Source organism: Aptenodytes patagonicus, chromosome 6, assembly GCF_965638725.1.
Source record: "Aptenodytes patagonicus chromosome 6, bAptPat1.pri.cur, whole genome shotgun sequence".
In the NCBI taxonomy this organism is placed as follows: domain Eukaryota; kingdom Metazoa; phylum Chordata; class Aves; order Sphenisciformes; family Spheniscidae; genus Aptenodytes; species Aptenodytes patagonicus.
The window spans coordinates 57,829,284-57,844,145 of NC_134954.1; the positions used below are offsets into that span (position 1 = coordinate 57,829,284).

Sequence of the window (14,862 nt, forward strand, 5' to 3'; positions counted from 1 at the left end):
TGCCCGCGTCCGAGTCTCCATTCACTCTGCGGCACCGTACAGCCCCCCTGGACCCGGCTGCGGCGCGGAGGACCGAGGAAGCCGGACGAGCTGGTGCTTGTGATGGCGGCAGGAGGCTGCGAGGTGCCAGCCGGCCGCTCCTGCTGGGCTGGCAGCTCCTCGGAGCTCAATCCCGGCCGGCCGGGAGCCGCGGGGGGGGGGAGGCAGGGGCTATATTTATCTCTGGGAGGGCAGCTCCCCGTCCTGCCTGACCTCTGCGGCGGGCCGGGCCCTCGCTGGGGCGGCGGAGGCTATCTCAGCGCCGCAGGGCTGGGCTGGCGGCGGCGATAAGGGGCAGCGGGGCGCCTCGCCTTCGGGGACCCCCCCCCTTGGCCCCCGGCCCGGGAGTTCGTCCCACACCACCGGCACCTCCCCGGTCCCGTCTCTGCAGGGGGGCGGTTGCGGGGCAGGGTGCCGCGGGCGGGGCGCAGGTCCGTGCAGCCTGGGGCTGGGCACCGAGGGCGGGGGGGGGTGCCGGGGGACGCAGTCCCGGGGTGCGGGCGGGGGTGCAGTCCCGGCGCCGGGGAGGGCGCGCAGGAGCCCGGCGGTGCCGGCGCGGGGGCGGGGAGCGGGGCGGAGCGGCGCGGCGCTGGGGCCCGGCTGGCGGCGGCTGGCGGCGGCGCGGGGGCCCGGAGCGGGCCGGGGCCGGCGGGCCCGGGGCAGGTGAGCGGGCGCGGGGACCCGGGCGGCTCGGCGGGCAGGGCGGCGGGGCCGGCACGGCGGCTGCGCGGGCAGCGGGGCCGCGGCCCCCCCGGGACCGCCTGTCCCGGGGCCGAGCGGCGCCGGCACCGCCCGGGCATTGCCCCGGCGCGGCCCCTGCCTTGGCCCCCGCGTGTCCCTCGTCCTGCACGTGTGTTTCCCCGTGCATGCCCCTACGCGTCGCCCAAGCGTGTCCCCTGCCTTTGCCCTTGCATTTCCACAGCATTGCCCTGCGTTTCCTCGTGCATTCCCTTGCATTACCCCCCCCCCCCGCACTGCCGCTGCATTGCCCCCATTGCTCCCCCCCGCTCAAGACCGGTCCCAGCACCCCACTGCCTTCCTATCCCTGCGGTCTCACTGCCCCCCATGTCCGAGTGCATCCCCAAGGGCCCAGGTGGCTCTGGGGGGCTCAGTGCGGTGTTACCCCCTCTGCCCAGGGCATTGGCAGGCCCCGCAAGCGGATACTGATGTGGTGCTCGTGTTCATCCCCATGCAAAGCTGGCCCTGCTTGCATGCACGTGTGTGTGAGTTGCATGCAGTGTGTCCCCTGTGTCCGTGTCCAGTGGTGCTTGCTCCTGTCCCCATGAATGCCCCGCTCTGCTTAGCCGTGCCATCCTGCCGTGGGTCCCTCATTGCAGCCGTACCCAACAGTCCATCCCAAGACCTTGCTCCAGCCCCTCTTCTCTCCGCAGCCAGTGACCTGCCAGGATGGCAGTGCTGGGGGGCTACTGTGAGGGCAACAGCTCCATCACCCAGGCCTGGGTCCAGCAGGGCTTCCATCCCTGCTTCTTCTTCACACTGGTGCCGGCCGTGCTGCTGAGCGTCTGCCTGCTGCTGGGCGCCCTGCAGTATGTCTGCTACGTCCGCTTCGGCCGCGCCATGGAGCCCAAGTACATCCCCCGCTCCCGCCTCTACCACGGCCAGGTCCTGCTGTCCCTGCTCCTGGCCCTGCAGCCCTTCGGCGGGCTGCTGTGGCAAGTGGGGGGGCTGGGACGGCTCTACGGGTACATGTTGCTGCACGCCTGCCTCTGGGCCCTCAGCTGGGGCTGCGCCGTCGCCCTCCTGCAGCTGGAGCATACGCGGGTGCTGGCGCACGACCGGACGCGCGGCCATGGTACCGTCCTCCTCCTCTTCTGGGCGCTGGCCTTCGCCGCTGAGAACCTGACCCTGGTGTGCTGGAGGAGCCCGCTGTGGTGGTGGGCGCTGGAGGACACCAACCAGAAGGTGGGCTGGGGGGCTGTGGGCAGGGAAGGGGGACAGAGCCCTTTGCAATGGGGGGGCTGCAGCATCGCGGTGCTGGGGTGGAGTATGCATGCCGTGCCCTGTCATACCCAGGGTGTGCACGCTCCCGGGTTGCACCCACGCATCTGCCACATGTCTCAGCCCCGAGCCCAGCTATCGCACATCTCTCCATGCCCCCATCCGGCTCAGCTCCCGCTTCTGCCTGGCCCAGCACCAGGCACAGAGGCAGGGGGTGTCTGCCTCCTCCCCACAACTCTTTACTCCCCTGCTCCCCCCAAGGTAGGGGCACCCCAAGCAGGAGGGCACAGAGCCAGACGCAGCAGGGAGGAAGGAAGGGATCTGGGTGCTGCCTGAGGTGCTGTGCTCAGCCAGGGGGTCCCGCTGACCTGCGTGGGGTGTCCCCTCTCCCCTGGCAGCACTGCACCCCATCCCTGTGCCCTGCTCCTTGGTCAGCTCATACCTGTCCCATGCCTGGCCGGGCTGTGCCAAGGGCCAGCTGCAGCGCTGACCCCCCCCGCTTTCTGTCCAGGTGCAGTTCGGCTTCTGGCTGCTGCGTTACATCTGCACGTTCATGCTCTTCATCCTGGGCATGAAGGCCCCGGGGCTGCCCCACAAGCCCTACATGCTGCTGGTCAACGAGGAGGAGCGAGATGTGGAAAACAGCCAGGTGAGTCCCGGGGCCGGAGCAGCTTGAGGACATGGCCAGGGAGGAGCTGGGGACAAAATGGAAATACAGCTGCCCTGGGATCAGCATCTTCAGGAGAACGGGGAGGAGCGAGGTTTAGGACTGCCCAAGCTCCCTGCCCGCTGTCAGCAGGATGCGGCCCTGCTGGGAGGATGGAGTGGGGACCCTGGGAGGATGGGGCTGGTTTTCTTGGTGGGGTGTTCCCTGGGGCCATTGCCAGCTGGGCTGGGGTGCCGGGGCAGTGACCCCTCGCTCCGCTCTCCCCCAGCCGCTCCTGCCTGACGCCAGCAGGACCACCTCCACCTGGAAGGATTTCCGGAGAAAGCTGCGGCTGCTGGTGCCATACATATGGCCGAGGGGCAACCACCTGCTGCAGGGGCTGGTGCTGTTCTGCATGGCACTCATGGGGCTGGAGCGGGCCATCAATGTCTTCGTCCCCATCTACTACAAGAACATCGGTGAGGCGCCTGGAGCTCGGCGTGTGAGGCTGCCCACGGCCTCACCAAGTGCTGGGGGGTGTTGCAAGTGATCTCGGGGGCTGCAGGGACCTGGCAGGAGCAGGGTCCAGGGGGTTAGGGACCAGCGCTGCATGCTGGGGCTGGTTCCCCATGGGGCACCCGGCGATGCTCCCTGCCCCTCCACCCTGACCCTTGCCACCCTCTCCCCAGTGAACGAGCTGACGGAGGGCGCTCCCTGGCACACCCTAGTCTGGACTGTCTGCATCTATGTGGGGCTGAAGTTCCTGCAGGGCGGAGGTGCTGGTAAGGACCGCCGGGAAGGACGGAGCGCTGGGGAGAGACAGCGTGGGACACATCATGCCGGGGCTGGGGTGGCCGGGGATGCCCTTATGCCCCCATCACTGCTGCTCTCTCCTGGGAGCAGCAGCCAGGGCTGGTTCCAGGTTGGGGACAGTGGGGGGGGCCCCATCCCAAATCCCTCTTTCCCAGCTGGGCTTTCTGAGCTAGTTGCATGCCCCGGTGGTGCCGGTCCCCGCTGACCGTCCTGTGGTGCCCTGCAGGCTCCACTGGCTTCGTGAGCAACCTGCGCACCTTCCTGTGGGTGTGGGTGCAGCAGTTCACCAACCGGCAGGTGCAGGTGCAGCTCTTCGCCCACCTGCATGGGCTGTCCCTGCGCTGGCACCTGGGGCGTCGCACCGGCGAGGTCCTGCGCAGCGTGGACCGGGGCACCAGCAGCATCAACAGCCTGCTCAGGTCAGAGCGTGCCCATGGTGGGCGGGGGGTGGCTGGGCAGCCCCACCGGGCTGGGCTGATGCGCCATCCCCCTTCCCACCCCCCAGCTACATCGTCTTCAGCATCGTCCCCACCATTGCGGACATCGGCATCGGCATCATTTACTTCACCTCGGTCTTCAGCGCCTGGTTCGGCCTCATCATCTTCGTGTGTATGAGCCTCTACCTGAGTGAGTGGGGGGTCGGGGTGCAGGGGTGCCGCGCCGGACTCTGGGCGGCGGGCACCTGCCAATGCAGCCCCCTCCTGCCCACAGCTCTGACCATCTTCATCACCGAGTGGAGGACCAAGTACCGGCGGGACATGAACACACGGGACAACGAGGCCAAGTCCCGGGCCGTGGACTCACTCCTCAATTTCGAGACGGTACCATAGGCGGTGGGGGGTCCCTAAGCACTGCCTAGTGCTGGGGGGGCTGATCCAGGCACTGACCCCGGCTCTGTGTCCTGCAGGTGAAGTACTACAATGCGGAGAGCTATGAGGTGAACCGCTTTAACGATGCCATCGTCAAGTACCAGGTACGGGGCGCTCAGCACCAGTGGGGGAGTCGGGAGGGAAGGAGCTGAGCCTCGTGGGCACCTGCGGGGAGGACGGAGCTCACCATGGGTCTGGTTTGGAGGTGGCAGCATCCTGGAGGACCTTGCCTCTTCCAGGTCTCGGAGTGGAAGGTCAGTGCCTCGCTGGGCCTCCTCAACCAGACCCAGAACCTGGTCATCGGCCTGGGGCTGCTGGCAGGGTCCCTGCTCTGCGCCTACTTCGTCACCGAAAACAAGCTGCAGGTAAGGCTGGTGCCAGCCTGGGCAGCCCCTGCCCGGGGTGGTGCCCCGGGGCTGGTGGTGATGGGCACCTCTCCCCTGTCCCTTCCAGGTGGGGGACTTTGTCCTCTTTGGCACCTACATCATCCAGCTCTACACGCCACTTAACTGGTTCGGGACTTATTACAGGTAACGCTGGGAGCTGTGGGGGTGCCTGGGGTCCCCCTCCCCATGGGCACCTGGGTTGGGATGTGCTCCCCTAAACCCTTCCCTCTGGTCTTTGCCCCCTTCCAGGATGATCCAGAATTCCTTCGTGGACATGGAGAACATGTTCGAGCTCTTCCACGAGGAGCAGGAGGTGGGTGCCACCTTCCCGGATGCCGCTCCCTGGCACGGCCCCGTGGTCCTGCCCTGGGGAGGGGCTGGCTCTGAGGCCGTGTCTCACCCTCCGGCAGGTGAAGGATGCGGTGAATGCAGGCGACCTGCGCTTGGAGGCCGGGCGGATCGAGTTTGAGAACGTGCACTTCAGCTACGTGGATGGGTACGGGGCGGCGGGCATGGGGTGGCAGGGTGGGACAAGTCGAGCTATGGGGCCTGGCACAAGGACGTGGGGCAGGGGAGGTGGCCCTGAGCCCCTCTCCATCTCCCTCTCCCAGGAAGGAAATCCTGCAGGACGTCTCCTTCTCTGTGATGCCTGGGCAGACCCTGGCCCTGGTGAGAGCAGGACCTTGGGTGTGGGTTCACTGCTGGAGGATGGGATGGGGGAAGAGGGGCTGGGAAGTACAGGGGTGGGAAGGACAGACCCCCAACGGGGCTGGCCCTTCCCTGCCCAGCCCCTGGCCTCCAGCAGCGGGGAGTCTCTAGGGTCTCCCAAGTCCCTTTACCTTCGCGTGCAGGTGGGACCTTCGGGCTCGGGGAAGAGCACCGCCATCCGCCTGCTCTTCCGCTTCTACGACGTGCGGGGCGGCTGCATCCGCATCGACGGGCAGGACATCTCCCAGGTGAGGGTGGGAGGCCTCCGGGGACCGGCTGGAGGGGACACCAGCTCCTCTGGGCACCGCAGCACTGCTCGGTGCAGGCACTGGCATCTCCCCGGGGCAGGGGTGAGGCACACAGCCCCTTTGAAGGTTGATGTCTGTGCCAGGAGTGGGGTGAGTGGGGCGACTGCGGGACCCCTGGGCTGAAATGCTGGAGACTGTCCAGGGCTCCCCGGGAAGGGCCAGGGCGCTGGCAGGGTCCCCTCACCACAGAGTGGAGATGCAGCTGAGCCTGTGGTCCAGGGGGGACCCTGGAGCAGACACTCCACGAGGAGCGGGGTGTTGGGCTCACAGCTGAGGGGTGGGATTGGGTTTTGGGGGCGTCTTTGCAGGGGGTGTGTATCTGGCTGAGCCCTCACCCCTGCCTCCCCAGGTGAAGCAGGCATCGCTGCGCACTCACATCGGGGTGGTGCCCCAGGACACGGTGCTCTTCAACGACACCATCGCCAACAACATCCGCTATGGACGGATCCTGGCCACCGACCAGGAGGTGCAGGAGGCAGCCCGGGCTGCTGACATCCACGACCGCATCCTTTCCTTCCCTGACGGTGAGACCCCCACAGTCCCTTCCTTGCCCTCCCCTGCCATCCCAGGGTCCCCCATGACCTTGTAGCTGCCCTCACGGGTGTCCTTGGGTGACATCCCCCATGGGGTCACCTGCGCGACCCTGTGCCTTGCTTTGCCTCTCCCTGTGGTCTCTCCAGGGCTAAATCAGCCCCTGGCCAGGGATGGGCTGGGGCTGCGCCAGGTGGCTGCGTGGTCCCGGCAGGACCCCACCATGCAGCAGAGCCCTGGTCCCATCCCTGTCCCAGAGGGCACCAGCACAGCACATTCCTGCCCTTGTGCCTGCAGGATACAACACCCAAGTGGGGGAGCGGGGGCTGAAGCTGAGTGGGGGGGAGAAGCAACGCGTCGCCATCGCACGCACCATCCTGAAGGGTCCCCGCATCATCCTGCTGGATGAGGTAACGGCAGCGGACCCCAGCCCAGCCTTGCCCTGCTCTGCAGCAGCCCCTGTCCCAGCGGCTACCTGTGCTGCCCGTGTCCCTTTCCCACACCCTGCCTCTCCCGCAGGCCACGTCTGCACTGGACACGGAGACCGAGAGGAACATCCAGGCCTCCTTGGCCAAGGTCTGCGCCCACCGCACCACCATCGTTGTTGCACATAGGTAGGGATGGGGGAAAAGGATGATCCGGGAGGTGCCAAGCTCTCTGAGCTGGCCAGCCCCCCGCAGAGGGATTCACAGACGTGTCCTCCTGCCCGGGAGGTGACAGCCCCTGCGATTGCTGCTCCTTGCACTGTGCAAACCACCCCGGGCCCTCTCCCCTCTGAAACAGGGTAACACCCTGCCTTCCCCTGCAGGCTCTCCACCGTGGTGGGCGCAGACCAGATCCTGGTGCTCAAGGATGGGCGCATCGTGGAGCGAGGGAGGTGAGCGCAGGGAGAGGGTTTGGTGCTGTCTGCCCACAGGGACCCCCTCCCCTGGCTCTGGGGCCAGCTTGGGACCCTGCACCCCCATGCTCTCTCCACAGGCATGAGGAGCTGCTGCAGAAGGGCGGCATGTACGCCAGTATGTGGCTGCAGCAGCAGGCCGGGGACGAGGGCGAGAGCAAGGAGCGCCGCACCGAGAAGCCCCTGGGCAGCAAGAAGGGGCCGTGAGCACAGCTGGAGGCTGTGCTATGATGCTGACCTGGGGCCCAGGCCCCCATGCTGCCAGGGAGCCCTTTGCTGGCTGTGGGCTGGGGCCCTGTGTGCCCCGGCAGCTGCAGGGGCTGGGTTGGACACTCCACTACGTTTGTATCTGTTTGTTTTGCTGTTGTGTAGTTTCTTAAACCAGGTCCTTCCCAGCTCTGTGCCTGTGTGCTCTGGGCAGGGTATGCGCCTGCAGGACCCCCCCCCCCCGGGGAGTGCTCCGGGCAGGGGCAGGCAGGGTTACTGCCTGTGCCCTTGGGTCGACCAGCAGCTCTGCCACAGGGTTAAGGTCCTTGGGCTCAGGCGAGCGAGGGGTAGAGCAGGCTGTCAGCGCCTGCCCCATCCCAGCACAAAGGGCTGAGCATGGCATAGGGCTGCACTCCAATGGCAAAGAAGTAGCGCGGCTGGTGCCCGCTTCACCCCCCATGTGCCCCCCACTTGCACCCATCCACAGAGATGCATCGCTCTGGGCTGGACACCAAGGAACCGCTCCCCCAAAGTGCCTCTGCGCCTTGTGCTATGCTTTTATTTTCTACCAAGCAGCACTTTGACAAGTCTCGGCATTCCCTCAGCCCAGACTGAACCCACTTCCCACCCCAGGGAGGCACCGCCAGCAGATAACCCCCCTTCAGCTGTACGCTGCTCGGAATGGGACAGCTCAGCCCCGTGCAGAACCAGGCACAGCCCCCCAGGCAGGAGCAGTTCCAGCAGGGAAGCTTGAGAGAGCAGGTGGGAAAGCAGCACCGCTCTGCCCAGCTGCAGACCCCCCTGCAAGAGGCCAGCAGGACAAGTCCCCCGCGACCCAGGCATCGCCTCCTGCCTCCAAACACCAGCAAGGAAGGGCTGGCTCCAGGCTCAGGGCTGTGTTTGCAAGAAGGGGTTCTCTGCTGCTGCTCCTCAGGAGGGGATGCCCTGCAGCACGGCTGGAAGGAGGGAGGTGTTCCTGCCCCAGCAGCATTAAAACGGGGCTCTGGGATATTTAGGGCAGCAGAGGAGCAGCCAGCAGCAGGAAGGCAGTTGCAGTCCTCCCGCGCGAGCGACGCTGGCACAGTCAAGTCACTGCTGAGGTTACTTTTCAGTTAGTGGCCTTTGTTAAATTAAACCAGAAAGGAAACACAGCTCCATTCAGTCTCGGAGGGGTCCTGGGCCCCAGCCAAGTCGGATAAGGCCCAACGTGCTCTTGTGCATGCAAACAGCAGGGGAGGCACAGAGGGCATGGGGAGTTGGGAAGGGGCTGCCTTCACACTGCCGGGAGGCCGCATACTCAGCCGTGCCATGCCCGTGTGAGAGACTGTCCCAGCCACCGTTGCTCTTTGCTGAGGGGCTGGCATGGCCCTTCCCAGAGCATGAAATCCAGCCCCCAGCTACTGCAGCAGGCAGCCGCATCCCAGCTGTACATCCGAGCACGCAGAGATGTCCCCACACAGCACTTCCCCTCCAGGCTGGCTCTGCCCTTACCCCACAGTCCCCGCAGCGCTGGGACATGGCCACAGCAGCTGTGGCTAAGTGCACACCGTGGGCTGCTGCTTGCTTTGGTCAGTGTGCGCTCAGCCTCGTCCCACACCGTCTTCACCTCTCCAGGAGCATCAGCAATTTGCTGCACCGATTTTATACAGGTACTAGGGTTGAGGTGTCAGTGTGTGTTTGGTGGCTCACCTACAGCCCCCAGGGAGAAGAGCTGTCCCTGGAGAGGGGCTCTTGTCATCAGTGTCCAGGCCAGAACCCCACGGCATCCACGTGGGAGGCCAGAGCTGCTCCTCAGGTCACAAGCAGGATCCCACGTCCACTGGCACACCCTGCCCCGCCTGCCTATGACATGCTGCAGTTTGATGGCTTTGAACCGTGCGCCTGGAACAGGAAGAAGCACATAGTGAGCGAGGGAAGACGGGCTCCTTCCTCTGTCCTACAAGGGGGCACACCCAGTGCTCAAGTCCCCAGGGCTGTGTGCTCAGCAGTGATGCTGCCACCGCCCCAGGGTGGGCTGCCCTCCTGGTGAGAAAAGTGACCCTAGACAGAGCCCAGGGGAAGCAGAACCCAGGGAAAACCCCACCATGACACACCCAGGCTGGGATCAACCCCACCACGGCGCAGAGCCTACAGCCAGCCTCACTCACCTGCCGCTGCGACTGCTGGTACTCGGCTTCACTTGCTGACAGTGCCTGGGCCAGTGCCAAATCCTCCTCCTCCTGCGTGCTGCTGGGGACAGTGGTGCATTGTGTGCCTTGGACTGCCCCGGGCTCACTGGCCCAGCGCTCAGAGCCCTTCGGGGTGGCAGGATCTCCTGTCACTGCAACCCTCCAGGACAGCTAAGGGCAGGGAGCAACTGAGGATCACCCTGAACAAGCCAGGGGCTGGGGAGGGACCAGAGGATCCAGCTGGGGCTGGCAGCCAGCATCCTGGGCCGAGGAGAACCATGTTAACTCCAGTCTGTAAGACGGTGCTTTTAGCAGCACCAGGTAACATGCCTGAGGACTTGGGCTCCCAGGTGTCCTCTGTGAACACCCCTACTCCACCTCTGTCATGCTCTAGCCACGCTCATTAGCTGACAAGCGGTCAGACAATGGTTTGCCCTACTCTGTGCTGTCAGTCACTGTCAATCACTGTCCCCTCCCAGCACTCCAGAGGGCTTGCTCACTGAACAGAGCTCCATGATGGCTCTGGACTATTCCTTTCCCCCCCCCGTCAGCCACACAGAGGCATCATCCAGAGCCATGTGCTGAGAGGAATGTCATCCCAGAGCCACATGACTCTGCTCCGGGCACCTCTCACATGTAGGCTTGGGGTGTGACACCACGTGTCCCCGGACTGTACCTGGGTGGATGTGCTGAGTTGCGTGCTGACTCTGCCAGGGACATCTCCAGAGCTCGCTGCAGTGCCTCTTCCTCGCTCTGAAACAAAACATCTCGTCACCAGCTTGGCTGAGGTGGTAGGAGGCAGCCCTGAGGGACACGCAGCAGGCACGGTCTTGCCTGGCCAAGGGTGGGTGCACCTCCCCTCTCCAAGGCCAGACACAGCCAAGGTGAAGGCCTTGGGCTCAGGACAGATCTGTACTTCTCTCTCCCCATGCCCAAGGGAGCGCAGCCCTGTCTGCCAGTGCAGGGAGCACGCTAAGAATACCAGTGGAAAGCAGCTTCCAGCCTCCTCCTCTGCCCTTGGCTTGCAGAACAGAAAGACAACACCCAGGTTAAACAGCCAGCACACTTTGTCCCTCCAGGGAAAGATGAGCACCAAGCGCAGCCGAGAGCTGCCATTCGCAGGCACCAGAGCAAAAACTGATACCCCACTGAGCATCCGGGATCCCTGTTTGCCAGGGAAGGCCCAGCTGAGGAGCACCACGGTCACCTACAGAGCATGGGTTACAAAGCAGTTGCTGCAGTAGCTCCCCAGGGCACAGGAACCACCCAAACCCAACCCAAATGCCCAGGCCAGGCCACTCACCAGCCCATTCTGCAGCATGACAGCCGGAGGGGATGTGCTGGCAGTCTGCGAGGCAGCTGCTCTGCCTCCTCTGCAAACAGGAGAGAAGCTAGGTTATTGCCAAGGCAGGGAGCCCTAGCACGAGGACGCAGCCCTGCCGATGCACAAGAAGCAGGGAGCTGTTGCTCCTGCGTCCCACAGGGAGCCAAGCTAAGCCTGGTCGCGCCCACCTCAGAATTACGAGCCGGGCCGTCACCATACCTGGCAGAGGCCAGAGAAGAGGGGCTGTCTGCTGGCCGGGCAGCTCCACTGCTTGATGCGGTGACTGTTTTGGAGGAGGACGCCTGGGCTCTTGCAATTGCAGCGTGCCTAGGACAGACAGGACGCAACTGCTTTACTATCGTGGGCCATCCCTGGGCACTGAGTACCCAAGGGAGATGAAGCTGGATAAGACACATCCCTGGCATCCAGCTCCCTCTCTTCCTCCCAACAGCACCTATGCTGTGGCTCAGCTATGCCCAAGGGTTTCAAGTGCCGTTTCTCTCCTCAAAACACTGTGCAGAAATCATCGCCTACAGGATAAGGGACTAGGCAGAGAAGCAAGAACAAAACAGCCCGTGGGCAGTACCGGCGGCTTTTGCTGCAGAAAGGAGAGACGATGTATAAAGCTGCGCTGACTCTACAAACCTTAACGCAGCTGGAGGACACCCCGGCACACAGGGCAGGGAGTGTGAGAATGCAGTGGTCCCAGACAATGGGCCGGGAAGAGCTTGGCTCATTTGACAAGCACAGCCCCGTCCCCGTCAGCCTGTCTGTCCCCAGGCCCTCACCCTGCTTTGGAGAGGGGACGCCCTGCCCCGCTGCAGTCGTGGTCCAGGGGGTGCCGGTGCTTGAGGCAGTAGTTCTTGTGGCACTGGTCACAGATCACCTTCATCATCTCCTTCTGCTTGCAGCCAGGCTTCAAACACTTGTTGGTGAATATCTGAAAGATGACATGGCAGCGGTGAAAAGGAAGACACCCGGCAGGACTGGGGCTGTCCCTTCCCTCCACGCCAGGCCCTGGGCACTGACCAGCTTTCTCTCCCAGCACCACTTCTGTGGGGCTCTGGAGTTTGTCTCTGAATACTAGTTTTCTTTAGATAGTTTATTAGTAATTCAGTAGCGCTTCAGTCCTCATAGACAAGGGTCTCCACAATCACAGAATGCACAGCAGGAGAGACTGCCTCGCCCAGGGACTCCTGCCTGCCCTGCCAGGGCAGTGGGGACAGCCCAGAGCCCTCCAGCTGCTGCTGGGCTGGATTCCTGCAGGGCCAGCTCCCTGCAGCAATTCCCTCTCCCGGCAAGAAGGGGCAGCTAATTGCTGATTGCATTTTCCTAATGACAGCATGCAGTTTCCCATCCTCATCCTGCCTTTCCTCGTGTCCCATGTGGCTGCCCAGCCCCACCCCATCACTATCTCAGCCCCAGACTCACACCACAAAGCTCTGCAGATGCGTACACCTCCAGGTCACCAACCCTTCCTGCCCTTGGCCTGTGCAAACGGAGAGGGCACCAGGCAGAGCCGAGCTGTGTGCTGTTTTCATCCCACCCCCAGGCTTCGGCTGGGACCCAGCAGAGCTCAGCAGTGACGTGGAGAACGCTGGGTTTCTACCTTGCGCTTGCGCTGTGCGGGGTCGGACTTGCAGTCACGGTCAATGTGCTCACCCACCACGACATCGGGCATCTGCCCCCGCCTCACAGGGACCGGGGTGTTGCAGAGGGGACACACAGGGACCTGCACATCCTGTAGAGACAAGAAAAGGGGGCTGGGAGCACGTAGCTGGGCAACCTCGAGTGCTGTGCGGCCATCTCTCCCCCTTTCAGGATCTGCCTGCCTCAGCTTCCGCAGTGTCACCTGCGGTTTGAGATCCTGCTCACCACCCTCCAAGCTTGCTGTTTCTGACCCTGTCGCTTGCTGCGACAGGCACGGACACACACTCCGAGAAGGAAGACAGCAGGGCCGGGAGATGCCCAAACCATTTCACCCAGTGGCAGAGGGCAGGCTGGAAGTTTGCGGCAGAGATACAGATCCTGGCTTTCCGGGACACCTCCAGACTCAGCGCACATCCCAAGGGGGACCGCCCGAGTGACCAAAGAAGGCAGAAACTATTCTGATCGCTGGCTGGGAACACTCAGCAGCTCCGAGCACAAGGCTGGATTAGACCTCCTCTCCATGCTTACCTTCTTGTAGGCAGAGGTGCAGTCGTGCTGGGCGTAAGCGATGTGGTCGGTGCAGAAGATCTGCTCACAGGCGTCGCACTTCAGGGGGAGGAAGTCTGGAAGCAGGGAGACGCAGCGGGCAGAGAGCACCGAGACATCAGCGCTGCCCGCCTGCGGCCTGGGGGTCTCCCCGACTTCCCAAAGGCACAGCCCTGACCCGCAGCGAAGCCAAGACCGCTCCCTCTCTTCTCCCAGCACGGAAACAAAAGGGCTGCAGGCCCCTAGCTACGTCTTCAGAAACACCTAGGGCTCCTCCTCAAAACACGCCCTCCCCGGGTTCAGGAGTAGCATCCTGAGATCAGCACCCCCGGGGGCTGCCGGCCTCAAGCCGGAGGCGAGCGACGCTGCCACACCCGCCGCGGGGCTCACCCACCCGGGATAACCGCCGCCGTGTGCCCCGGGGGAAGGACGGGCCCCGGAGAGGGCCCCCGGGCACGCAGCCGCGTCCGGCCTCCCCAGCCTGCGGCGCCGAGGGCCGGCAGCCGAGGTGCCTGCCCGCTCCCTCCGACCGAGAGCCGTTGCCTGCGCTGCCGTCTCGCTGCTCCGCCGGTAAGAGCCGTGTACCCGGGCAGAGCCAGCCGGCGGCAGCCCCGGGCTACCGGCACCGGCAGCCAGCTCCGCCCCGGCGGGGCGCCCGCGGGCAGAGGGAAGGACCGGAGACCGCGGCCGACCAGCGCCCCTCCGCCAAGGGCAGGCCGGGCGGCACGACCCGCCCTTCACCCCCCGCCACACCGAGCGGGCGCCCGGCCCCCGCCCCGCCGCCTCCCCCCCCCCCTCCGCGGAGCCCGTCCTGGCCGGTCCGCGCCGCCTAGGCCCGGGCCTGCGGCCGCCGGGCCCGGGCGGGAGCAGGGCCCGGCCGCCCAGCACCCCCCTCCCCGCCCCTCCGGTGCCCCCGTGGGCCCTCACCCAGGCGCTGGCAGGCGGGCCAGGAGCAGTGGGCGCCCAGGTCCGGGAACTCCATGGCGGCCCCTCACCGGCACCGGCTCGCGCCGCGCCCGCTTCCGGCACGGCGTCACGCGGGGCGGGGCCATCCTCAGCCCCGCCCCCCCCCCCGGCGGACCTCCCTCCCTCCCTCCCTCCCTCCCGCCCCGCGGGTCCCCCTCTCCCGCTCCCCCTCCTCCGGGAGCAGCCCCCGCGGGAGGCACTTCCTAACGGCCAGCTCCAGAGAGACCTACCCCAGGATGGGGGGGCGGGAGGGAAGGCTTAGGGCAAGGCGCAGCCCAGGTCGGCCAGCGGCAGGCAGGGGCGAGCAGCGGAGCCACCCTGCCCCTGCCCCGCCGGCCGGGACCTTGGCAAGAGGCGAGACTGCCCAAATGGGACAGCTTAAACTCGGGGAGTTTCCCTCCATCCCTCTCCTCCCGTCCCCAGCCCCAGCCCAACCCTCCCTCCCTCCCTCCCGCCCCGGCCCCGAGGGAGAGACAAAACACGGATCCTCTGCTCCTGGCTCTCTTCAAGCCACTTCAAAAGTCTTCAGGTGCCATGCTACGATGCCCGACCGAGCGCAGAAGGGGTGCTAGCAGGGTCAGCGGTGTGGACGGCGAGAGATGCCCGGGAGAGGCCACGGCAGGAAGAAACGGGAGTACTGAACAGGGCCAGGAGCGAATTTCATTGATTGCAAAAAACTCCACAGCCACCCAGTAGCAGAACTCAAACCAGACAGGGAAAAAAACCAGGTATCGCCCGACACCCTGTTCCAGCCGTGACGTGAAAGATGGCAACGGTTCGCAGAAGGGGTCTCTTCGCTGCACAGCGCCCGTCTGCTCTTGTCCCCTTACTGCTACCCTCCCCT

The 14,862-nt window shown here is 65.2% G+C and overlaps 2 protein-coding genes across 4 annotated transcripts; one reads left to right on the plus strand and one right to left on the minus strand.

Annotated features, from left to right (window-relative positions):
• The first annotated feature begins 312 nt into the window (after positions 1-312).
• On the plus strand, positions 313-7,552 carry ABCB6 (ATP binding cassette subfamily B member 6 (LAN blood group)). Of its 2 annotated transcripts, none has more exons than XM_076342829.1 (20): positions 313-470; positions 1,431-1,962; positions 2,510-2,647; positions 2,934-3,123; positions 3,334-3,426; positions 3,684-3,876; positions 3,963-4,084; positions 4,169-4,278; positions 4,365-4,430; positions 4,566-4,691; positions 4,780-4,856; positions 4,962-5,025; positions 5,123-5,208; positions 5,324-5,381; positions 5,564-5,668; positions 6,078-6,252; positions 6,557-6,669; positions 6,779-6,873; positions 7,068-7,136; positions 7,238-7,552. In XM_076342829.1, exons 2-20 carry the CDS (start codon positions 1,447-1,449, stop codon positions 7,362-7,364), a joined length of 2,523 nt encoding a protein of 840 aa, XP_076198944.1. In that variant the 5' UTR covers positions 313-470; positions 1,431-1,446; the 3' UTR covers positions 7,365-7,552. The 2 variants fall into 2 exon arrangements, with proteins under 2 accessions (XP_076198944.1, XP_076198943.1); XM_076342828.1 differs by lacking the exon at positions 313-470 and adding an exon at positions 651-702.
• Positions 7,553-7,897: 345 nt separating this feature from the next.
• On the minus strand, positions 7,898-14,056 carry ZFAND2B (zinc finger AN1-type containing 2B). 2 transcript variants are annotated; one of them, XM_076342832.1, is made up of 9 exons: positions 13,980-14,056; positions 13,035-13,129; positions 12,466-12,597; positions 11,645-11,796; positions 11,076-11,183; positions 10,836-10,905; positions 10,209-10,285; positions 9,512-9,590; positions 7,898-9,245 (listed from the first exon to the last, which is right to left on the minus strand). In XM_076342832.1, the coding sequence occupies exons 1-9, from the start codon at positions 14,032-14,034 to the stop codon at positions 9,207-9,209; spliced, it is 807 nt and encodes a 268-aa protein (XP_076198947.1). In that variant the 5' UTR covers positions 14,035-14,056; the 3' UTR covers positions 7,898-9,206. The 2 variants fall into 2 exon arrangements, with proteins under 2 accessions (XP_076198947.1, XP_076198946.1); XM_076342831.1 differs by having other exon boundaries at positions 9,512-9,593.
• Positions 14,057-14,862: the final 806 nt, after the last annotated feature.